Here is a 25,651-nt window from a genome sequence, read left to right as displayed (position 1 = left end):
CCAGAGCTGCAGGTCCAGCCACACCTGGGGCCAATTTAACCACAGCTGGAGCAGCCAAAGCAGCCAAGGTGCTGGTGCTAGAAGCAGTTTCCTGAGGTGAACAGTAAGCCCATGGAGGGCACATCATGTATGTTCCCTGAGACCATTCTGTCTCCCGAGGCCTCTGGGCCTGTTATGGAAGATGCAGCCTCCAAGATCTCTGAAATGCCTTCAAGTTCTTTTTTTCCTTTCTCTAGGTAATCCCTTTCTTTTATACTCATCTCCTTAGCAAAGGATCTCTGAGCTACACTCTCGTTTTTGTGTTCAGGCTGAAAACTTTCCAATCTTTTACACTCTGCTTTCTTTTGAATTATAAATTCTGCCTTTACCTTATGCCTTTTCTGCCATAACTTAGCATAGGTTGTTGCAAGTAGCCGTGCACCATCCTTGATGCTTTGCTGCTTAGAAATTTCTTCTGCAAATACCCTGGGTCAGCACCTTGAAGTTGAACATTCCATAAAACTTTTGGGCATAAACAGAATGCAGCCAAGTTCCTTGCTAGTTCATAGCAAGGGTGATTTTTGCCCAGTTTTCAATAAGTCCCTTCTCATTTACATCTGAGATCTTCTCAGAATGGCCTTTACTGTCTATATATCTATCAGCATTCTGATCACCACCACTAAACCTGTCTCTAAGAAGTTCCAAACTTTCTCTGGTTTTCTTGTCTTCTAAACTCATACCAGCAGCGAGGCTTTTTCTGGCCTGCTCCCTCAAATTTTTTAGCCATTCTTCAATACCCAGTTCCAAAGCCACTTCCACATTTTCAAGTATTTGTTATAAGCAACACCCCACTTCTCTGGTACCCATTTTCTGTATTAATCCATATCTGTTGCTTATAACAAAATACCTGGAACTGGACAATTTGTAAAGAAAACAAAATTTATTGCTTATAGTTTCAGAGGCTGGAAGTCCCAAGTCCCGAGAACACATCTGGTGAGGGTCTTCTTTGGTGGTGGCTTTACAGGAACACAGGGATCTCACATGACAGAAAATGGCAGAGCAAAGAGAGAGAAAGACTTTCATGTGCTGTCTGTTTAAAGCCTTCAGAACCATGCCCATGGACTAGGGCATGATACTTACAATCCAATCACCTCCCCAAGGCCCCATCTTTCAATCAGCATAAAAGAATTTCCCACTCTCTCAACACTGTCACAATGGAAGCCAAGTTTCCAGTACCTGGAACTTTGGGTGACACAATATATGCTTCAATGAATTGGGGGGGGGGACATTCAATCCACAGCATCATTTAATGTAATTACTGGTATATTTAGGCTTAAATCTAACATCTTACTATTTTTCTTCTATTTTTTCCACCCATTCCATATTCCTTTTGTCCCAACCCGCGGGATATTCAACGCAGACCCTGGAGGGGGGTATGGGAATGGGATGGAACAAGAGATGCGAGAGATGGGAGACAAGACAGTATTCTGATCAAGTCTCGTTTATTGATTCTTAGGTTACATCTTATATAGGAAAAAGCAGGCATGCTGCAAAGGGTCTGGAATGTAAAGATATGATAATATCTTGAGGAGAGACAAAGACAGGACATTCAAAGTAAAGGTTGTCGCCCAGAATGTTTATGGTTAAACAGTTTCTGGAGAAGGATAAAAGGTCACTTGCAAATTAACTTGCATAGCCAGGAGCAATCACTTTCTGGCATAAGCAGATTTCGAGGCAGTTATCATGTAAAGCACGGCCATCTGAGCAGATTGTCACGTAGGAGCGGTCTCACAAGAAGGGGTGTGGGGCTTCAGGTCCCCAACACCTTTTTCTCCCCTTTCTCAATTTCCTTTGGATTGATTTTTTAAATCATTCTATTATCTTCATAGTTATACATTCTATGAACTTGATAGTTACACATTCTATTACAGTTCTTTTTATAATTGTACTAGAGATTATAATATGCATCCTTAACTTATTAAAGTCTAACACACATTAGTACTTTTATTATTTGCTGCGACTTTAGAATATTTAACTCCATCCCCTCTCCCTGAAAATCATATGCTATTGTTATGTATTTTAATTCTATATATTTTTGAACCACATAAAACATTATTACTATTGTAGTATACAGTTAATAATTTAAAATTTCCCTCATTGTTAGCCTTTCTGTGGCTCTTCATTCCTTCATCTCTGAGCTTCCACCTGGAATTATTTTCTTTCTGCTTAATGAACATTCCATTTCTCTAAGCCCTCCAAATTTATCCAACAATTTTCTATTGTTGTTTGTATATATTTTTGTATATTTTCATATACACATATATAAATTCACGATATCTTATTGTTATTATTATGCATATTGTTAATGTTCACTTAAATTTGCTCATATGTTTGCCTTTTTAGCTGGTCTTCCTACAATTCCAGTCTTCCATGAGAGCAATTTTCCTCCTACTGGAAGGATACTCTTTATTTTTTTATTTATATTTTTTCTGCATAAAAACACAGGGTTAGTAATGATAGCTACCATTTACTCAGCACCTGTGTAATCTCATGACAGCCACGGTAAGTAGAAATTATACCCATTTTTCAGAGGAAAATAATTAAGCTCAGAGAAATTATGCTAACAGTACATTGCTGGAGCTACAATTCCAACCGCAAGCTATCAACTCCAAACCCTCTGCTTTGAACCATCACATTATACTATTCCTCATATATATTCTTTTCAAATCCATGTCATAAAACAAAAAACCTAAATGGTCACATATTTATAAAGACCTGCTACTTACAACTAATACATGTAACCACATTTTATAAAGTTTTTTTTTCTGAAGGAGACTGGCAGCATTACTATTTATAGTTATACTGCTAATTAACCTTCAAATATCTGTATAGCACATAAGAAATAGCACTGCTCACATATACAAAAGAAAGCAGGTCAATGAAATATGCAGGGAATACTGCTCTTTAATATTACCTCTATTGTGTGTCTGCTGATGACCAATTCTCTCAAGTTTTTCTTTCTAAAAATGACTTTATTTCACCTCCATTATTGAAGACTATTTTTACTGGGTATAGATATCTAGATTGGCAGGGTTTTTTTTTTTTTTTTTTTTTTTTCACTCTCTAATTGCATCTGGTTTAAGTTCTAATTATCTAAGGAACTATGCTTTTGTTACTTCCAGAAAAAAATCTCAGTATTTTCCAGGAAGAAATCGGCAAGTAGTCAGTCAGAATTACACGTGCAAACCGCAGCGAAAAATAAGAATAAATGCCAGATTGTGAACAGCCTTGAATGCCAGGCTAAGGAGTTCCGTTTGAGACAAGTGCTCAGCTAGAGCACGTCTGAACATTTCTTCCAGAGAGCTGAAGAAGGGAGTCTATCTGATTATCTATTGGGGACCAGCTCTGCCAGACCCTTTGCCAATTGCTTTATGCACAGTCTCTTATCGAATCATCCTACGATCCCTACATAGCGAAGGGGTCCCCACCCCTTATCTTTCGTAACTAGACACAGGCAAGCCAGTTGCTTTCTCAGGACGGTGTTATGGACGTGACTTGGGGTGTCAGATTGACCACTAGGAAGGCAGATCCCTGTGTACTTCAGAGGGTCTGGGTAACTGGTAGAAGTCCCACAGCTAGTAAGTAACCGGGCCTCTGCTGGAACTGCAGGAGGGTGTGTGCAGTCGCCAGGCGCGGTCCCCGGGCTGGGCACCAGCGCTGCACTCTGGCTCCCGGCCGCGTGGCTGCAAGAGGCCGGCGCGCGCCCAGCCCATCCCACCGGATTGGCCGCCGGAGCCGGCTGAGGGGCGGGGCCCCGCTCGCCCAGGCCGCGGGCAGCGCGCCGGGCAGTCCCGGGCGAGCAGGCTGCAGGCCGCGTCCCGGCTGAGGGGTGCGCCCGCCTCCCGCTCCGCCGCGCCGCCGCGCCCGAGCTCCTTCGCAGCATGCTGAGGCGGGGCAGCCAGGCGCTCCGGCGCTTCTCCACCGGCCAGGTGAGTCCCGCCCGGACGAGCGTCCCGGCCCTCGCCTGGTCCTGGTTTGCAGACCCCGGGGCGGGAGGGCCGGGCGGTGAGGACGAAGGTTGGCAGCGATGCTTAGGCTTTGCTAAATGCCGAGACAGCGTATTTAAAACTGGGAGACTTCCGAAAAAGGCCCCAGGCGGGTCCTGGATGGGAATTGGCAAGCAAGCCATTGTCTTAAGGGAAAGGGGCTGCAGATGCAGTTTTTGACCATGTTAGGTCTGGGTGGGATGACAAGGTGGGAACAGTCACATGAGAATGGGGACAGAGTCTGTTTCCTTTCGTTTTTCATTTCAATCATGGCAAGAGATGGAGCTGTAGAGGACCGAGGCCGTCTCCTGGAGGAGAATAGTTTCAAGTCAGCAGGGTCCTCCTTGGAGGCCTGAAGGGTGTAAGTGCTCCCGACTGGCATTAGGGCCCATTCGGATCTCAGAGCTGGTGCCTGCAGATGCAGTAGTCCTGAGCTGAGCTGCAGGCCTCAAGATTTGTGGGACTACCATGCACTGCAGAGGAAGCCACGCTGGAACATTATTAATCTGTAACGCAAGAACCAAGCCCTGGCCTAGCCCTGCAGCTGAGAATTGCATCAGCTCCCCCCGAAATGACACGTGAGTGGACACGTCTCATGTGGTACTGCCTTTAGCACTTCGGTGCCGTGGCAGAGATGCCTCTCTGCGTCTAGGTAGACTCCAAGCTGTTTAAGGAAGAAAAAAAATCCTATGTGCATTATCTCTTTTGTAGGAAGTATATGTTTGCTGTGTTATAAAAGAATTTGCTTTTCCATTTGTGTTCTCTGCCAAAGCCATATGTACATATGTATGTATCCAGATGTTAAAAACTTGGAGGCAGAGAGAAGTCTTCAGGAGCACCAAGAACTGGCCCTAACTTGAATAAATGGAAAAACTTTTTCCCCCAGACAACCCCAAATAATGAGAATTCGTTTTGCTCCTGATAATCAGTTCTAGTTATTTGGGGAGTATTCACCTTTTATAAAATAAGTGGGGAGAGACCTGCTGTACTAGGGCTTTTGCTACTTTCCTAAGCAGGACTTTGAGTCCTTCCTTGGCTTCTCCCACGACAAGGCACACAGGGGTCTGTGCTGGATGGGACAGAGAGCAAGGAGCTTGCACCTACCTGTTTCGCTGGCCTCCTCTGTCAACAACACCTTCCACTGAATTGTCTTTTTTGGAGAGCAGAAGGGAGTTTTGAAGAATGAAAAGATTTTGGTACTGGGGTTTGCATTAGATTTCTGTAATAAAAGGTTGACATCCCAGGTGGCAAATGGTATAAACAAAAACACGAAGATGGAGAAGCACCTGGCATGCTCAGGGTCTGACTGTTCCCAGGAGAACAAGTGGGAAAGCAGTGGCAGATTTGGCCAAAAGGAAGACATTGAATGATGAGGGAAGGATTTGTGATATTTTACCCTATAGAAAATGGGGATCTATCCTTTGGACAGTGTTGTATAAAAACTATTCAAAATCAAACAGATACATGGCTGGCGGGAAAATAAAATAGTATAGCCTTTTGGAAAACTGTTTGGCAGTTTTCATATAGTTAAACATATACATACCATATGACTCAGCAGTCACACTCCTAGCTATTTATCCGAGAGAAATGAAACCTCATGTTTACACAAAGACCTGTTTACCACTGTTCACGGAAGCTTTATTCGTAATCTCATCTCCGAAAACTGGAAAAAACTTGATTGTTCTCAGCTGGTAACAGGATAAACAAACCGTGGTATAGTCATCCATACAATGGAATTCTAGCTGAGAGACTGGGGAGAAGAAATGAACTACTGATACACAAAATATGGATGGAACTCAAATATGTACGCTAAGTGTAAGAAGTCAGACTCGAAAGATTATCTTTTTTAATTATTCCATTTATCTGACATTTTGGAAAAGGTAAGCTATAGGGACAGAAAAAAGTGGTTGTCCGGAGCTGGAGACAGGAGGTAGGATTGATTATAAATGGGCATAAGGGCCATTTGGGGGGTGATGGAACTGTCTTATATCTTGATTGTGGTGGTGGTTACGTGACTGTGTTTGTCAAAACTCACAGAACTGTACACTAAAAAGGGTGTATTTTACTGCATGTAAATTATACCTTCATCTTTAAAAAATGAAAAACCAATGTTTTTAACTTTGGTATTAAAGCAGAATGAAGGACAAATGGAAAAAAAAAATCTTTCATAACTTAGCAAAATCCAAAGGGAAATTTTGTTTGTAATACTTCCTAATAGAGCTAATTCTTCCAACCTCTCAAAGAAATGGACTTAGAAATACTTGATGATTTCAGCTTAGTGACATGGTCGGGTCTTTTTAGCTAGAACAACTATCTGCTTTAAAAGCCTTTATCTGTGAAGAATTATTGCCCACCTCCAATATCCTGCCTGTTCACTACTTCTTACTTTCTCCCATGGTGAGGGTTATTTAGCCCTCATATTTACTTGGCACTCTGTTGCTTACCTCCCTCTACCAGTGTCTGGATTTGTAGCCTAGCTCCAGGACTTGAGGTCACCTTATGATCCAGTTCAAGACATAGGACCTTCCCTGCTCCTTGGAACCAAGAACCTGCTTTATATCCAAGTTCTAGCAGCCAGGTTCTTAACTTGTTTCCTCATTGCCTGACCCCTGCTCAGGTATCTAGTCTGTTCCTAGGATCTCCAAATTCAACTTCAAACCATATTTATCTATTATGTACTGAGCACCATGTCTAGCCCATGTTACAGATAAGGAAACTGAGACCCAGAGAAGTTAAGTAACTTTCCCAATGTCTTGTAGCCAAAAAGGATAAAACAATAAACAAGAAATAGTCCCTGCTTTCAGAGATAGTCTCAGGAGTTCAGAGATTAGTGGGACAGACTATTAAACCTGTGTTTTTTTAGGTAAAGAATAATACATAATACATTGAATAAGACAATACATCAAAAAGGAAATATAAATAGACAGTAAAATACGAAAAGACACTCAATCAAACTAGTAATTAGGGAAATGCAAATTAGAACAAGATATTTTTCACTAATCAGGTTGGCAAAATCATAGTTTGACAATATCGTGATTTTGTGTTGAAAATATGATTTTGTGAGAAAATGATTTTGTGAGAAAAGAGTTCCTTAAATACTCTAGAAGCAATTTGATTCTATCCATTAAAATTTAAGTTTAAAAATGATCCTGCAGGGCCGGCCTGTGGCTCACTCAGGAGAGTGTGGTGCTGATAACACCAAGGCCACGGGTTCGGATCCCATGTAGGGATGGCCAGTTAGCTCACTGGGTGAGCGTGGTGCTGACAACACCAAGTCAAGGGTTAAGATCCCCTTACCGGTCATCTTTTTTAAAAAAAAAATGATCCTGCAGTTTTACTTGTAGGCATCTAACTGAGAAAAACACTTCCACATGGGCACAGGAAGCAGGTACAAGGATGTTCATTGCCACAGTATTTGTAATAATCACATATTAAAAGCCAAAATGTTCCTCACTAGGGAAGTGAACAAATAAACTGAGACATAGCTACACTATGGAATACTGTAAGGCAGTGTAAAGAATGAATTCTATGCACTGACAAGGAAAGTAATGAAACATTACCCATAATATTATTTTCCTTGTATTATTTTTAAAAACACAAAATAATACTTTGTATGTATATTTCCATGTATGTAAATGCCTAGAAAACATCTGTAGGATGCGCACCAAACTGAACAGTAGTAGTAGTTTCCTCTGGGGAGGGAGGAAGGATCTGGATTGGGAATGGAGGTCAAAGGGGATTCCAGTCTTATCTGTGATCTTTTCTTTTTTAATAAGGAGACTGTATAATGTTACATGTATAATTAAATATTAATTTTTAAAAGTTCTGTGCAATTAAAATATTTTAGGTAATTGCTATGTACTTGTTTTAGTCCGTTTTGTGTTGCTATAACAGAAATACCTGAGACTGGGTAATTTATAAGGAAAAGAGGTTTATTTGGCTTAACGATTCTGGGACAGCTGCATCTGGCATGGGCCTCAGGCTGCTTCTACTTATGGCAGAAAGTGGCAGGCAGCTGGTGGGTATGAGCAGATCACCTGGCGAGAGAGGAAGCAAGAGAGAGAGAGAAGGTGCCAGGGTCCTTTAAACAATCAGCTCTCGTGGGAACTAAGAGAGCGAGAACTCACTCATTAATCCCTCCTCCCCCAGGGAGAACATTAATCCAGTCATGAGGGATCTGCCCCCATGATTCAATCAATTTCCAACACTGCCACATTGGAGATCAAATTTCCACATGAGTTTTGGAGGGGACAACACATCTAAACTCCATCAGCACTAAAGTTCTGCCTCTCTGACAGGGACTGGAGTCAGTCTCTGGGCTCTAGTCCTTTGGACTGTCTTTACTCAAAGTCTTTAAAATGTTCCCTGGTCACCAGCCTCACCCCAGGAGCTCCCTCTAGCCTCCAGGTGCTGGGCATCCCCATTCTGGCATCACCTGCTAATAGGCTTCTGTATTGACATCCTTCTTTTAAAAATCTTTCATCCTTTCTGGGACAAAGAAAAACGTTGTCCAGATATCCAAGAAAGTCCTTGTTAATACCTTCTTTATAATGATGCAATAAGAAAACCGAGTTGCACAAGTTTGTCATTTCTGGTGGTATCCTGAACCTTGATTGAATCGTGCACAGATTTGCCTCTGTGTAAAGTGTAATTTGTTGCTTCTGACTATTAGTATAGGAGTTTGTTATATATAACAGGTAGCATAAGCTTTGGGAGTTTGTTATAATAGGTAGCGTGGGCTTTTACACTATTCCAAACAACATACTGAGAATATACTGAAGGTGGACTGTTAGGTTAGTTTTTATTTTCAATCTTTATCTGTTCAATTTTCAAACACAAGAGGTGTGCCTACCCCAAGCTACTTTATGCCTCCACAGAGTTGCCTGAGTTGTCTGGTATCATAGAAATTAGATTGTGCACTCTTCCTCTTAAAGTCATTCAGTGAATCTCATTTTCTTCACAATAAGGTCCAAATTACTTGACATAGACAAGGTCCTCCATAATTCCTCTCTTTAGGGTGTCATTTGTCACCATCCCCTGACTCCCAGTACTGGACACACTGCCCGCTCATTCACTCATTTGTAAATTTTCTTCCCTCAGCCTGGAACGTCTCAAGAACTCCACTGTGGTCTCCCATCCTAGGACTGTGTTACTAAAATGTGTTTACTTGTGGGTCCTGTCTACTATTTGGTGAATTCCTGAGGACAGGGACCATTTCTTTGTACCTTTAGTGTAGGGGTCCCAAAGAGAAATGCCCACATAGGCCAAACAGGCAAGACAGGTGAGGGGTTTGGATTGGATGGAGTGAAAGACCAATGTCCAGGGTAAAGGGGGGCCACTGCTGCTCAGCTCAGCTGACTGTTGCTTTTGTGGGCATGATAAACCTGATTTTTAAAGAGAAGTCAGAAATTCAGCCACCTGATGTGAAACCTCCTAAAAATATCAACACACTTCTTTTAAAAATGCTTTATGGGCCAAACAGAACTCCCCTGCGGGCCACTGTTGTGCAACCTTTATCCTGTACTATGCCCAGAGAGCCATAAACGCTCCAAACATGCTTGTTAAACGAATCATGTGCAGAGTCAGGTGCAGGTTTGGGGCACTATGTGCCTACTTCTCCATTAAGTGTGAGGCATCTCACTGTCTCAGAAAAAATTACTGTTTTTGTTCTTTTGTGTAAAGGTCCTTCATGTAAAACTGCCAATTCTGACAGTTCCTAATGTGCATAGCTTTGGCCTTAACACCCTGCTCTAATGGTTCCATTAAGGACGCATCAGCTTCACAAAAGGACTTTGGATCAGAGCAGACTCAGCACCAAGACTTTAAGTTTTCTGTTTGTTTTTTTTTAATTCTTGGAGCATAGTCAGTCCATATCACCTTGCTTCCTGAAGATTCCACCAGAAGGTAGATAGCCTGGGAATGCAATATTCGATAGTCTAAAAAGCAAATTTCTGTTCCCTGCAAAAGGCTCTTCTGATGTAGAATATCTCTAGAGAACCCCAAGATAATAGCACTTACCACCCAGGTTTGGAAATGCTGTGTGTCATTTTGTATCCCTTCCTCTTTGTCACCAACACAACAGACACCTACAGTGAGAGCCTTAGTGAATGCTGCTGTCTCCCATGTCAGTGCCACCGGAGTATCCCCTTAGAAAGGCTGATGGAACTATTTCCTACAATTGCCCTGTCAAACTGTTGCCGTATTGTTCTTTTTAAAAAAAAGAATGGGAGGAGACTTCAACACAGGAAAGCCATAGTAAAACAGATCCGCTGAAGTAAAACAGATCCGGGTTTGAATCTTGCTCTGCCCCTTATCAGCTCTGTCCTAGGACAGGTTATTTAACTCCTCTGGGCCCTGTATTTTCTCATTTGTAAAATGGGTCACTGTGAGGATTAAAGACATATAATCAGCATTTGATAGATATTTTTTGAATTAATGAAAAGGGCTCAATGCAGTGCCTACCTCATGTACATACAATAGGAGATATCCATTATCATCATTTTTATTTGCATAGGTATTACTCGTGGTATAATAATAATAATGACAATACTATAATGAACACTGATCAAGTATTTACTATTGTCATGCAGTGCACTAGTGTATTATATACTTCATCCCACTGAGTTCTTATAACAACCTTAAGAGATAGGTACCATTACTATTCTGTTTTTAATTGAGGAAGAAAAATAAGGCCCATCTGAAGATTGCACAGACGGTGTTATGGAAAAACAATGGGCACTGGGATAACAAGAGTTAGAATCTCGGGGCTGCCACTTAGTAGCTATTTGACTCCAGGCTATATCTTAACTTCTTTATGCTTCACTTTCTTCATCTATAAATGTGGGTTAACAATGCCTGTCTCCAGAGTCTTGGGCAGTCAAATGAGGTAGTATATGTGAAATACCTGGCACATACTAGGGTCTCATTAAAATGTTTGTTATTATTTCCATCCCTTCTTCCTGATCCAAACTCCCAAACTCAGGTCAGAATCTTGTTGTTGTGGGCTGACACGCACTCTCCATAGAGCAGTGATTCTCAGATTTTAGTGTGTCTGTGTGTCACCAGAATGCTTGTTAAAATGCAGCTTCTTGGACCTGAGGTTTTATATCAATAGATCTGGGGTGGGGCCCAGGAATCCACATTTTAAACATATCCTCCCAGTTGATTCTGCTCACGCAGGCAGTCAGTCTTCAGGCCACACTTGGATAAATCAGACCAAGATAAAATATCCCAGTCCGGTTGTCTGGAATCCTGCTAACTCTTTGTAAACACATTTATAGTCATAAAGTCTGAAAATTTCTCAGAAAGCTTCAATTTTAGCATTCAGCTCAGAAAGTGTTTCAATGAATGTAGTATTTCCAAAGATACTCACATGGTTTCTTTAAATGCTGCCAGAAAGTATTGAATCTGGAACTGAACTCCACATAAACTGATGACAGCTAAGTAACACATTACGTTTGAGTTAGCTTGGTCTCTTGGCTCTTGTGTGTTTAAAAAGTAGTACTTTAGATGTCTTAAAATATCTGGCATTGGTAATAGTATGAAGTAAAGCCTGAATTTTTGTAAGATGGCTAATACGTAGATTCTGTTTCAAGCAACAGCATTAATTATAGGATTTGAAGATAGAATATTTATTGAACGTTTTGATTTTTTTGAAGAGAGGAAATTAAATGATCAACCATGCATTATCTATAGGTGAATTTGCAGTTGTTACAGAGTTAATCTGTTTGCTTGTAAAAGCATATGTTAGACGTTAAAGCTTAATCAGGCTCTTTTGGGATAGAAACCTTGACTGACCTTTTTAAAAAGGATTTTATAAACTAAAGCCTTAACTGTTTAATTATCAGCTCGATTACAGGGAAGTTGTGTTCTGGTATCTTTTTAAGTTCATGCCTAAAAAGGGATATTGTCTATGACCTTAGTAAAATAGGAAGTAAGGGAAAGTTAAGTTTCTTCATAATCAGATTTTCACAGTGAGGCTTTACTAATTTAGGATGACTGTCCAGGACGTTAGAGAATCTCATTTAGTTTGGAGGGGGGAAATACATTCTAAATTCAAATCCTATGACACCATATTCTAACATGGAAGAATGTAAGGTGGAGACAGTTCTGGGGAGCTGGGGTTGGTCCATTGCCAAGAAAAGAAACACATAGAAAGTATGATGCTCTGATTACACTCCTGCAGCTAGCCTTCTTCACCTGATGGCCTTTTATCATCATCCCAACAATGATCATGTCAGTGTATGATGTTATGCATTGTGAAAAGGCTCCACTTTAGGAGAATTCACAGAAGATGTAATTGCTCAAAGACATTCCTTAAAACTGTAACCCCTTCAATGCCACTCTTATCTACTACATGGTGTTTATATTTCTTAATGATCACTGTATTTTTGTGTGTCCATGTTAACCTGTAAATAAGATGGAAGAGATGAATAGTAATAGTTCATTTTAAATACTTCATTTTTAAGTGCATATGTGCTTAAGGGCTTTGAAGTCAGACAGACCTGGATTCAAATCCCAGGCTCTCCCTTTCTAACGGGAAAGGAAAAGGTCATAGAAAAGCTCTCTCCCTTTCTATGACCGTTGGGAATATACTTGACATTTCTAAGGCTTGGTTTCTTCATCCATGAAAATGGTACAAAATGGAAGATAGCAAAACAGCATAGGTATGAGGATTAAATGAAATGAAATGATGTGCCCCCCTCAGTCCCTTACCTGAAAACTTTGGGGCCAAGTGTGTTTTTAGAGTTAAGAATTATTCTTATTTTAGAAAGTTCATATGGTGTATAGATAGTATATTACATAAAATTCCCAGCAGGCTTTAGGGCAGTACCTGTAACCAAACACATTGGTTTTTCTGCAGCAAACATACGAATATTCATATAGTCTATACAAATATAAATAAAGGCTATAAATAGCATTATGTCAGTTCAGGTCAGATTTAAAGCCAAATGAGTTTGTGCCAAACTTACAAGAAATCTATAAGGACTATAAAGAGCATTCACTACATTAGATAAAGCCAGGTCTTGAGGTCAAATAAATTTGTTCCACTTAAGAATTTTTGAATTCTGACTATCTACAAAAACATTGAACAGTCTAGTATATAGCAAGGTCTTTAAAAAATTATGAAAGCTTCTGCTTAAACAATACTAATTCTGTGTCACACACTGTGCTAAGCCTGTTGCATGTGAAGTCATTTTCTTCCATCAAAATTGTATGAAGTTGGTATTATTATTATTCCCATTTTATAGATGAGGGGGGAGAAAAGACAAAGAGGAGTTAGTTAACAAAAAATAAAAATAAAATAAAATAAAATAAAAGAGAAGTTAGTTACTTGCTTAAGTCCACACAACTGGCACAGGTGGTGGCACAAGTTTCGACCTCAGGTAGCCTAGCTCTAGGGTCTGTGCCTTTGCCCCTGTGTTTTAGATCTTGGCCTCTTTGGGAAGTAAGAGATGAGTCCAGTTCTTATTTCTGTATTGCAGGGGCATAAAAGTATGGTCATGTTGAGGTAGATTTTGCTCAGAGTTAAGTTCCTTTTAACAAGGACACCTTATTTGTTTATATATGGCCTCATTTCACCAAAGAGTTGAGGTAGCTTATAAAAATATATGTAATCCCAGTGATTAAAATGAATAATCAAGGGAATTAGAGCAAAGAGAAAATGAACAATACTGAGATATGAAATTATTTTTGCTGCTACATATATATAATATAGTCTGGGTTCAGTGTATGTCAATAAAAAATTTATTTTGTAGATCTTTGAGCCTTTTGTAGCCTTGAGTCATCTTCTATGACTGAAAAAAATGTTTATTATCCGATGTCTTCTATCTATGTGTACATCTGTCATCACTGAATTGTTTCACAGGTTTGTTTCAAAAACAAGCTGAAGCTGGCACTTATAGGCCAGAGCCTCTTTGGACAGGAAGTTTACAGCCACCTCCGCAAAGAGGGCCACCGAGTAGTAGGAGTGTTCACTATTCCAGACAAGGACGGAAAAGCCGATCCGCTGGGTGAGTGCACACCGGGATGACTGGGCCAAGAACTCTCAAGTCCGGGCTGGTCCTCAGAACTGGTGTGGCAGCTCTACATTCATTACAATGCATGTTCCTTCTATCTGTTGCTTTGCCATTATCAGTACTTCCATCTCATGGTCCATGGTAGCTGCCTCAGCCCCAACTATGACATCTGCGTTCCAGTAGGCAGGAAGGGAAAGAGAAGAAGTGGGGAGCAAGCCTTTATTAAGGGCGTAATCCGAAGTTGCACATATTGCCCAACGCTCACATAGTGTTGGCCACAACTTGGTCACAGAACAACTCTATTTGCATGAGAAGCTGAGAAATACAGAGTTTATCTGAGGTGGCTGTGCATTCAGTTAAACTAGGGAGCCCATTGCTAAGGGATGAAGGGATACAACTCGTAGTCTTGGCCATGCACATGGACTTCAGAAGAACTGCAAGCATGTGACTTTTAGACCTCCTTTCAGAATGAATCCTGGGAAATGAACTCTTCCTTAGTGCCTGGTCCCAGGGCCAGGACCCCCTTTCCGTTTGTCATGGCCATTTGGCTGATGACAGAACTCAGAAAAAGAAAAAATACCAACCTGACTTATAGAGTAACCTGGGAGGTGTTACAGCATGTGGTTAACAGCATATGTTGTGGAGTCAGGGGATTAATTCTTACTCTGCCATTTACTAGCCGTGTGACCTCGGGCAAGCTACTTCTTCTCACTAAGCCTCAGTTCAGTGGGACCCGTCTTACAGGCTGCTGTGAGGATTAAATGAGATAATGTATGCGAAGTGCTCAGCACTGCACCTAGTGCATAATAAGCACCCGAGAATGACAGCACCTGACTATTCTTGTTGTCAACCAGGGCAGCCAAAAATAGCTCCAGGAAGCCAAAAACCAAAACAGGAGATGACACCTGAACGCTCCAAGCCTGTCCTAGTGCAGTACATTTTTTACAATGAAGACTTCTAAGTCCCCTCCACCTCATTTTTCTTTCACATGTAACCTTTCACAGTTTTCTCCCAATATCACATTTTTTAACATTTATCCATTTTCCTGTCATCTGATATGTGAGTTAAGTTTTTTGGACATTTTATGAACATTCATATTTTGTGAACATTATTGTATTTTGTGAACAAATTCTTCCAAATGGATTGATCAGGGCCTAACCTTGATGGCCAGAGTCCTTCAGGACTTACTTAGGCTTCAGAATTTAGGTTTTGTGGTAGAGGCATCATCTCATCCTGAGTCAATGAATTTTGATGATCAAATAGAGAAGAAAGGAAAAAGAACAAAAAATGCAAGTAAAAAGCTTTAGTTAAGCCTTCTGGAAATTGCCTAAAATTAATATTTATACTATTATATACATACCACTATTGTATAATATATACTACTATAATAATGTATAATATATACTGCATTAGTCTGTTTGTGTTGCTATAACAGAATACCTGAAACTGGGTGATTTATAAAGAAAAACATTTATTGCTTACAGTTTCTGAGGCTGGGAAGTCCAAAGTCCATCTGGTGGTGCCAACAATATCCCAGGGGTCTCACATTGCAAGATGGTGGGAGCAGAGAGAGAGAGAGAGACAGACTTTCCTCTTCTTTTAAAGTCCTCAGAACCACGCCCCTGGCCACCATTTTTAATCCATTCACTGTGGCACAGTCCTACAATCCAATCACATCTTCTAGGCCCCACCTTTTAGTTACCATCATAGGATTTCCCACCCTCTTAACAGTCACAGTGGGGGCTAAGTTTCCAATACATAAAACTTGGGGGACACAATTCAAGCTTCAGGGAATTTTGGGGGGACACAATTCTATCTACTACATATACTATTATATATACTACTAATATATAATAGCATATATGTTCACTAATATATTACTAATATTATATATTACTAATATATAATAGTATATATGTTTTATATAAAATATATTCATATGCTATTTTAATATTTAATAGTATATATAAATATATATACTTAAATATATATACTTAAGATAGAAGGTATGTAGTTAGTAAAAATGACATTTTATTATGGAGAAAATGGGCTTATGCTACTTGCACTTTGAAGGGCCACTCAATTTTCACATGAAGATAGGGTGGAGTCATTTTGAGGGGAAGGGGACCTCAGGAAGGAGACCTGGATCTGTTCCAGCATGGCAAAACCCTTACAGGGAGCTAAGTGTGTATTCTCCATTCTTAGGGCCTCTCTCCTCCACTAACTTATCTGTTTGGTGAATTTGGGTGGGAGAAAGAACTATAAAAGCTCAGAATCTTTAACCCTTCAGTTTTGGGGATCTGCCTGTTTGGCAGAGAGATTGTGTTCTGGTGTACAGTTTGTTCTGTGTGGGGAGGGGAGAGACTAAAGGTTTTCAGCTGTGCCAGAGACTATGTTAAATTGGTGGGTGAAGTATTGCCACTTGGCTCCAAAGCTAAAGCTATGTTCTTTAAAAGGTTGTGCTAAAAGAGAAAAAGCTTTGGTTAAAATCTCAAAATACTATCTAACTACAAACTTCTAATTCAAATGTGTTATGCCTTAAATATATAAATAAACATCACATTAGAAAAATGGACGGAACATAAAACAACTATAATAGGTCAAATTCTAGTCACAGTCTAGATTGTTTTTCACTATGTTTTATTTGTAAATGTTTCATGAAAGTGTAAAATCATAATTGATACCAATATAAAATTATGGCTTTTTAAAAAATGAAAGTAATCTTTTTCATGCTCAGCTTTGGCTGCGGAGAAAGATGGGACCCCTGTGTTCAAGTTCCCTAGATGGAGAGTCAAGGGCAAGACCATCAAAGAGGTGTCAGAAGCCTACAGATCCGTGGGTGCCGAGCTAAACGTGCTTCCCTTCTGTACACAGTTCATCCCCATGGATGTAATCGATAGCCCAAAGCATGGTTCCATCATTTATCACCCCTCCATCCTGCCCAGGCACAGAGGAGCCTCTGCTATCAACTGGTGAGATTTTTTAATAACAGAGAGGTTGGGTCTGTTTCCATTGCCCATAGTCTTTCTGTTTTTTACCTAGGTGATCAAGAAACGAGGTATGCTTGAACAACTGTCAGGTCCTGATTGATTGCTGCTATTGCATGAACTCCCCTGAGACCTAGAATACCGCGTGAACCAGGACAGAATTTCCCAAGAATAGTCTGTGGAGTACTAGTTCCACTGAATGTAACTAGATAGTGAGAAAACAAAGGCTGTATGGTCAGATAAGTTTTGTTCATGCTAGATTTATCGCAGGACTTCTTTGAGCTTTTAATATGTGCTTTAAAGTGCGTATCATAACCTCCTAGAGGGAATTTGAGTACTCATGTTCCCAAAAACTTATTTGACCACAGAACTTTTGTGCATAGAGCATCTTAAATACATTTCAGGAAATGCTGAATTACTTGAAATTATTTTCCTCATTGTCTGTCTTCCTCCATTTGACTTCAAACTTCTTGAGGGAAAGGACTTTAATATTTTTACTGCTGTTTCACCAGTGTCAAGAACAGTACGTGATACACTGTAGGTACCTGATGCCGTAGGTACACACGAGTGGGTTGAGGAGGCCTTTTCTACCTTCTCTCCTTTACCTGCACAACTTCCTGATATCCCTCAGTGTGACGTTATTGAATAGGCAGAAAGTCTACACCTGGTTTAATGTAGTGAATAATACTCATTGTATTTAAAGTTTGATTACACTGATTTCTTGTTTGCTCTTGTAAATAATACTTTATTATTATTTAGTGGATATCTTTGCACTTAAACTTGTATTTTTTCTCATTTCACATTGTTTCCACATGCAGAATAAAAGCATATGGGTATTTTCAAGGTTCTTGATAACATAATGTCAATTCATTCCTCAATATTTCTGAAAACAGTGAGTGAGTGATTGATTTAGGTTTGTGTGATTAGCCCAGAGAAGTAAAAATGACTTAGGTCATGGGCATGGGTAACCTACCACTTCATACTCTCTGTTTTAGCCTGGTCTCTGTGTGCTTTTATATGTATTTGTTAACATATGTAGCTTATTGTCTTCATTATAAGCTCCTGTGGGGGGCAGCATTTTCTCTTAGGCTGAGCTTTACAGAGCACAAAATACACATAGTTGAATTAAACAACCGTCTTTTACTACAATTTATGTAGACAATCTAGAGTTAATTCTAATCCTAAATGAATCTTATGCCTGAATTAATAACCAGATCTCCTCTTCACGTTGCAGAGAATATCCTCTGTTTTATGTCACATTCTTATTCTGCCTAGTACAGGGTCAAGTATGATGTAGGAATCGGAGTCAGGTGGGCAAATTACTTGATCCTGAGGTAGAGCACTGATACCTGGGAGTCAATGAGTGACAGCGGTGGGTTCTAACGCCCGTCTGAATTCACTACAAGTCATGACTACATGTTAACAAGAAAGACTACAGACACGAGGATGTATTTAGCAGGACCATTAGGCGTTGCTTTTTCTGAGCTCTCACATCTCCCAGCTCTACTGTTGATTTCTCACGGTAGCTTCATTCACTGTCTACTTTTCCATTGTAATTACCTTGTACGTTAATATCACTAATTCATCACTTTATGATACAGTTCACCAGCATTTTAAGTTGAACCCGTCTCTTCACAGGACTCTAATTATGGGAGACAAGAAAGCTGGGTTGTCTGTTTTCTGGGCTGATGATGGTTTAGATACAGGACCCATCCTTCTTCAGAGATCCTGTGATGTTGAACCCAATGATACGGTGGATGCACTTTATAATCGATTTCTTTTTCCTGAAGGAATCAAGGCCATGGTCAGTATATTTATGCCATCAAGAATAATTTAGTAAATCCTTAACATTTTGGAAATATTTTCTTTTATTGAGAATTTGCCCATATGAATTTTCGCTAAAAATATAAAGCTTAAAAACAAAATTAGATTTTATATTTACCAATGGGATGGTATATTTAGGGTGGAAATCTGAACATTAAAATACTTAGTCTGTGAACCTGACTTACTTTTCTGAGAGCAGTGATCAAATCAATGAGGTAGCAATTAACCTGCTCCATTTCCTTTGCCAAATACTTAAATCTCCAACCCTGTCTGTAATGAATAATTGTAAAGAAGTGTACAGAATCTTTAAAAATTTTGCTATGTAATTTGTACTTTCTTTGAAAGTGTTTTAAATTAGTCTGTGTAACAGGGTGAAATTTGGTGTTGCTTATTCATTCAGATGAGCCCTTGGTAAAAAGCCTAAAGCACGTATGCCACAAAGTAACAACATTATTGTGTAAAAATATTGAAAAATTCAGTAGGTAATTTTGATATCATTTAACTTTCTTTCCAGAGTTTGTTATGGTAGAAGTAGCAAAATTAGATAAAAACTAGGTATGCTTGTAACCATTGATTTATGCCGGAGGAGAACAGTGCCTTGTTTATATCACGTAATGATTAACAGAGTAAGGCTTTGGTGTCAGAAAGACCTAAGCTCAGGTTCTCATTCTACCACTTATTTTTTGTATGACAATAGGCAAGTCACTTAGCCCTTTAGCCTTAGTTCTCTATCTATAAAATGTGGATAATACTGCCTGACTTGTAGGGTTGTTGTGCAAACTAAATGTCATTATTTGTGTAAAGCATCTGGCACACAGTAGATGCTAAAAATAATCACTATTGTCAAAATAACATATGGTATGTTCTGTAGTACTTGCTCAAGCCCAAATCCTGTACCTTATAGTACAGGTATTATAGATAGAGGTGAGTGGAATGAGCTGTAAACTTGGTTCTGTTCCCAGGTGGCTAACTCCAGTAGTCAGCAGCTGTGAGTCCCTGGAGAGAAATCTGAGAACTTGAGCTCACAAAGGCCTCCCAGGGAAAGGGAGAAGCTCTCAACTCAAGGCAAACATAAATATCACAGGAAGAGATGCAGGACACATCTCAAAGGCAGTCACTCTCGTGGATAGATTTTAAGTTTTTAATTCCAGGTTTCCTAAGCTAGAAAGCAAGTTGAATCAATTAAATACAATAATGTACCATTTTCTAGAATCATCATGATGAGTAAAATAATCCGGCATGACTTATTTTATAACTATTTCCATTGAATTGGAAATATAGAATGGAATTATTTCCATTGAATCACCAAGAAGAGGTTGAAGTGTGTTTAAACAAGGGAGTCATTTTTGAGAGGGCAGGTTTGATATTAGCAGTAAATCAACCTGGATGCAAATCCCGCCTCTGACACCTACCAGCTATCTCTGTGATCTCAAGCTAGTTGCTTCACTTTTCTAAGCCACAGTTTTCTCATCTGTAAACAGGAATAATATGATCCACCTTGTAGGATTTGTGTCATGTTTGCAAGGGATATTTCACATACAGAAGCTACTACACTGCTTGGCACTTAGGCAAACCTGCAGAAGTGGTAGTTATTTTCATAGTCTGAATGTCTGAACAGATTTATATGTAGTAATCTTGTTAAGCAGAAACTTCAGTTGAACAGACCATGACATTGCTGGTCGTTGGGCTGTAACACAGGTGACGTTTTTGGCTTTAGGTAGAAGCTGTCCAACTTATAGCCGACGGAAAAGCTCCTCGTATTCCCCAACCAGAGGAAGGGGCAACATATGAAGGTATCCAGAAAAAAGACAATGCCAAGGTATTTACAGCAACGCAGTAACACTTCTCAAAGTTCCCGGCCCTCTACCTTTACGTAGTTCGCAATGTACCATTTCCTCACCAAGAGGTGGCTCTTCCACCCAGCCTACCTCACCCCTACCCACTTGTGCCACTGATGGAGACAAATGTTTCTGTTGCTTTGGAGACTCACAGCATTGAGAAGGTCAATGTGTGCTTTGTGCTTTCCTAGATTTCTTGGGACCTGTCTGCTGAAGTTTTACATAACTGGATCCGAGGTCATGATAAAGTCCCTGGAGCTTGGGCAGAGATAAATGGAGAGGTATGTTCTAGGGACCTTTTTTTGTCCCCCACCATATTTCTTTTGGAAGAGATATTGCAAATAAATCAAGGCTTCCCCTGGTTCTTCCCTTGGTCATATGGAGGGGCTGTGATTCACCTTCCTGTTTATTCAGCATACGGTGGACATTTACTGTGAAGCAGACAGTAGGCACAGCCCCTGCTGTCAAGGAGCCTGCGGTTTTATGAAGAAAGCAGAGAAGTGAGTAGACACAATATGCAGTAGATAAATGCTGTAACCGAGGTCCAGACTCAGGTGTATTAGGGAAGGCTTCCTAGACAAGCTGACTGCTTTGCTTGAACTTCAAGAAGAGTTAATCAGGTGGAGAGAGAGACAAAGAGGTGAAGCCCCAGAGACAGGAGAGTATAGCACCTAGTTAAGGACTTGCAATAAAGCTGGGGTCTGGGGTGTGAGGAGGGGCGTGGAGAGAGATGAGGCAGGAGAGGTGGGCAGGGGCAGGGCATGAAGGGCCTTCTCACTCATGGGGAATCTGGGCTCAGCTCAGGTTCTCAGGTTTTACCTCTTCTAGGAAGTTTTCTGACCTCTCACATGCCCAGCCTGTGGGGGTCTGGTGTCCCTTCCCTCTGTTCCAACAACACTTTGCCTACCTCTAACATAGCACATCAGGTATTGTAAGGGTCGTTTTATTTACCAATCCCCCTGTCCACAATAGACTATGAACTCCTTCAGAGTAAGAGCTTCATGTTATTGTCTTGATGCACTTAAGCAGGTTTCCTGGTGTATATTAGGTGACAATAAAAATACTTGTGTGTGGGACAGATGAATGACCAATGGAGGAAGTTCAGTGTAGTGGTGAAGAGTGTGGGATCTGAAGCCAGAATGTTTCGATTACAACCCTGGCTCTCCCACTAGCTGCTGTGTGACCTTGGGCAGATTACTTAACCATTGCGTACCTTGGTTTCTTCATTGTAAAATGGGACTAATGGTGCCGCCTCCCTTATAGGTTATGGGTTATTGTGAAGATTAAATGAGTTAATACGTGTTAATTCATTTAATCACTTGGTCCCTAGCGTAGAGTAAGTACTGTATTCAACAAATGTTAACTATTTCAGTGCTCAATAAATGACAGCTAATAGTCATGGAATTATAATGATAGGTCAATGAGTGTCGATTTCTCGTAGTTACAGTCTCGATCTAGTCTTGTGTCCAAGAACTGACCCACAAAGCACCTTGCACTTCTCATCACTTACCACACTGCATCGTTATGGCGTATTTACTACTGTGCATCTCCCCTCACCTACCCCCCCACCCCCAATACCTCCACGGCCCTCACAAACCCTACTTTCAGGCTGTAGAGGCTGAGAGCTTTATATCTCATTCGCCTTTGTATCAGTGGGAATATATGATAAATGTATACTCCTGTCACCTGGATGTGGGGTATTATTGAAACTCTTCAATCACACATTTGCAGAATGTCTCTTACTTTGTGTCATTTCTACAGATGCTTGATACAGTCTTTCACATGATGGTATCTCAACTTTATTACAGATGATGATTCAGGGAGTAATGCTTGCACACACAGCTATGAACAGCTTCACCTCCTGATCTTACGCTCTGGGTTTGGTCTCTTTATTAGATGGTCACGTTCTATGGCTCATCATTACTGAATAGCTCTGTGCCTCCTGGAGAACCACTGGAAATTAAAGGTGCTAAGAAGCCGGGTCTTGTTACCAAAAATGGACTTGTTGTTTTTGGTAATGATGGAAAAGCCGTAAGTGTTCAGTATGGTCACCTATGAAATAACTTTTTTGGTTTCCTTCTATAACCCAAGCTATTAAGGGAATAGCTTTCACACGGGATGTGGGAGGCCCAGGATATCTGTGCCCCCATTTCTCTCTGGGGATGAGTGGGCTCCAGGTGCCCTGATAGAACAAGACTCGTCAGGACGGACCCCAGAGGCCTGCACAGTCTGCTTTGTGATACAGTAGAAAGAGCTTAGAATTTGATCAGGCTTCAAGGATGTGGATCCCTGCTCTGCCACGCACTTGTCTTTGGAAGGATGGTTCTCCCCACAAGTCGCGGTTTCCCCATCTATAGAACAGAGAGGGGAATCCCGTCTGTCTGCCTTCCCACTGCCAGAGCCTGGGAGGACCAAGGGAGATCGATGTGGCCCTCTTCCATTTCCTCACCAGGCAAGCACCCCTCTACTGCCTGTGCTGGGGAGGGCTGGCTCTGGGCCTCCGTGCTGGAAGGATGGTTCTCCCCACAAGTCGCAGTTTCCCCATCTATAGAACAGAGAGGGGAATCCCGTCTGTCTGCCTTCCCACTGCCAGAGCCTGGGAGGACCAAGGGAGATTGATGTGGCCCTCTTCCATTTTCTCACCAGGCAAGCACCCCTCTACTGCCTGTGCTGGGGAGGGCTGGCTCTGGGCCTCCGTGCCCTCTGGACAGCTTCCCAATGAAGACTAAGAGGAAATTTGTACTTGCAGATATTTTCCAGTCACTGCAGGATAAATCAGTTGCAAGCCCAGCTAGTTCTGGGTTCTAATTCCAGCTTTGTTACTTACTATCTGTGTGGCACTGGGCAAGACACTTAACCTCACTGAGCCTCCATTTCTGCATCAGTAAAATGGGACTAATACTGGCATCTGCCTCCATCTGTATTTATATGATTAAATGATGCTTCAGTACATACATATATACCTCACACTGTGTGTGGCACAGGGTAAGTGCTCAGAAGACGGCAGCAGCAGGGTCATAGTGGTAGTCATAGTGCCTGCTGTTATAATAGGTTTTAGTCTGAATGCCTACATCCAAATGTCGATTTTTCCAGAGCTTATTATTCATTTTGTGATGTATCTACCTCTAGTCTTAACTTTCTCCTTTCTGCTGCCATTATTAAAATGCCACTTCGGTCCTTTAAACATAATAGTGAGTGCTTTTAATCCATATTGTTGTATTTTCCAAATAAGCTGGTCGTTCTGTGTATGTAATATGCAGGACTCCTCCTCCCACCAGTCTTACCTTTGAATTATCCTAATCCTCAATTTTTATTTTTGTTTTGTTGCTATTTTGTAGGTGATGGTGAGAAATCTGCAGTTTGAAGATGGAAAAATGATTCCTGCCTCTCAGTACTTTTCAGGGGGTGAGACATCAGTGGTGGAGCTTACAGCTGAAGAGTTGAAGGTGGCAGAGACCATCAAGGTGAACATACGATGTCCTTAATATTGCTGTTACCTTGGAAGACTGAAGCATATTTATAACTGGTACTATCAGTCTTCAAAGGGGTAGAGTTAGAACTTTATTTCCTCTTTTTTATATTAGCTGCACAACAGGAAATCAACCCCAAAATGTATGTGCTCGAGCATAGTATATACAGATTTATTTCTCACATAAGTAATCCAAAGCAGTTCTAGGTTGGCACTGGGGGCTAGGGGTGAAACTGGGGCACGGGGCTTAGGGGTGGGGTTATTCAGGGATCCGGGCTATACTATCTTCAAGGTCATCCTGGAGGTCAAGTCTATTCCAGACAGCCAGAAGGGCAAAAGAGCAGAGAGAATTGTATGGAGAAGGTTTTTCATGGGCCAAGACTGGAGCAGTTGCAGGTCACTTCCACTCATATTCACTGGCTGCATCTAACTCGAAGAGATTCTGAGAAATGTGGTCAAGCTGTGTATACACGATGAAGAGGAAATAGCTTTGGTGGAGAGCTAGCCAGTCTCTGCCACATTGTCCTTCATGGGGCTTCCCTCCTAAAAGTGTCCCTTTTTGGGTAGGTCATCTGGGCTGGAATTTTAAGCAACATCCCTGTTATTGAAGACTCCACAGACTTCTTTAAATCTGGAGCAAGATCAATGGATGTTGTCAGGTAAAACTACCACCTTATTGACTCTCATCCCTCCACTAGGGATTTTGACTTTGACAATCACATCCAAATCCTTTGTTTTGGATGTTATCACTCCATCATACCTGTCTACTCTTTTCTTCATCATTTTTGTTGTTGTTTCCACGGTAAAACATGTATATCTATCAGTTTAATTCTCTTTGTTGCTAACCAGAAGTTGTTTTTATATCTCTTGTATACCTAGAAAACCAATTTTCCTAATTGTTTGCCTCTTTTTAAAATTTGCCCTCATGTTCTGTAGCTGATTTTCCTGTAGTATGACATTGGAATTGAGAAGCTTTTGGTGAGAGGGCTAGTGGGGAATTTCCTATACAGTCTGATCCAGAAGGGCACATGTCTTAGTCCGTTTTCTGCTACTATCACAGAATAGCTGAGACTGGGTAATTTATAAAGACAGAGATTTATTTGGCTTATGGGTCTGGAGGCTGGGAAGTCCAAGATCAACGGGCCACATCTGGTGAGGGCCTTCTTTGCTGTGTAATAACATGGCAAATGGCATCACCCGGTGAGAGAGGGTGAGAGCAAAAGGAGAAAAAAAGGAGACTGAACTCATCCTTTCATCAGGAGCCCACGCCTGCAATAACTAACCCATACCTGTGGTAACAACAATCCATTACTCACTTCTTCCTTTTTTTTTTTTTTGTCTTTTTTACTGACCGGTAACGGGATCGCAACTCTCGGTGTTGCGCCCGCACTGGGGACCGGCAACGGGATCGCAACCCTCGGTGTCGCGCCCGTACCGGGGACCGGCAACGGGATCGCAACCCTCGGTGTTGCGCCCGCACTGCACTCAG

General features: G+C 40.9%; 1 protein-coding gene across 1 annotated transcript in view; it reads left to right on the top strand.

The window, feature by feature from the left end:
- The first annotated feature begins 3,913 nt into the window (after nt 1-3,913).
- Nucleotides 3,914-25,651, top strand: part of ALDH1L2 (aldehyde dehydrogenase 1 family, member L2) — a 66,151-nt gene continuing 44,413 nt past the window's right edge. Inside the window, exons 1-9 of the mRNA XM_008569170.1 lie at nt 3,914-3,968; nt 13,894-14,038; nt 16,782-17,016; nt 18,670-18,835; nt 20,573-20,674; nt 20,885-20,974; nt 22,590-22,724; nt 24,032-24,157; nt 24,730-24,821. Of these exons, the coding sequence (XP_008567392.1) occupies nt 3,921-3,968; nt 13,894-14,038; nt 16,782-17,016; nt 18,670-18,835; nt 20,573-20,674; nt 20,885-20,974; nt 22,590-22,724; nt 24,032-24,157; nt 24,730-24,821 (1,139 nt within the window). The 5' untranslated portion in view covers nt 3,914-3,920. The remainder of the gene's footprint in view (nt 3,969-13,893; nt 14,039-16,781; nt 17,017-18,669; nt 18,836-20,572; nt 20,675-20,884; nt 20,975-22,589; nt 22,725-24,031; nt 24,158-24,729; nt 24,822-25,651) is intronic.

Source organism: Galeopterus variegatus, unplaced genomic scaffold (assembly GCF_000696425.1).
Source record: "Galeopterus variegatus unplaced genomic scaffold, G_variegatus-3.0.2 Scaffold472, whole genome shotgun sequence".
NCBI classification, from domain to species: domain Eukaryota; kingdom Metazoa; phylum Chordata; class Mammalia; order Dermoptera; family Cynocephalidae; genus Galeopterus; species Galeopterus variegatus.
Note: the sequence above shows the minus strand (reverse complement) of the source record. Positions and strands in the feature narration are given on the sequence as shown.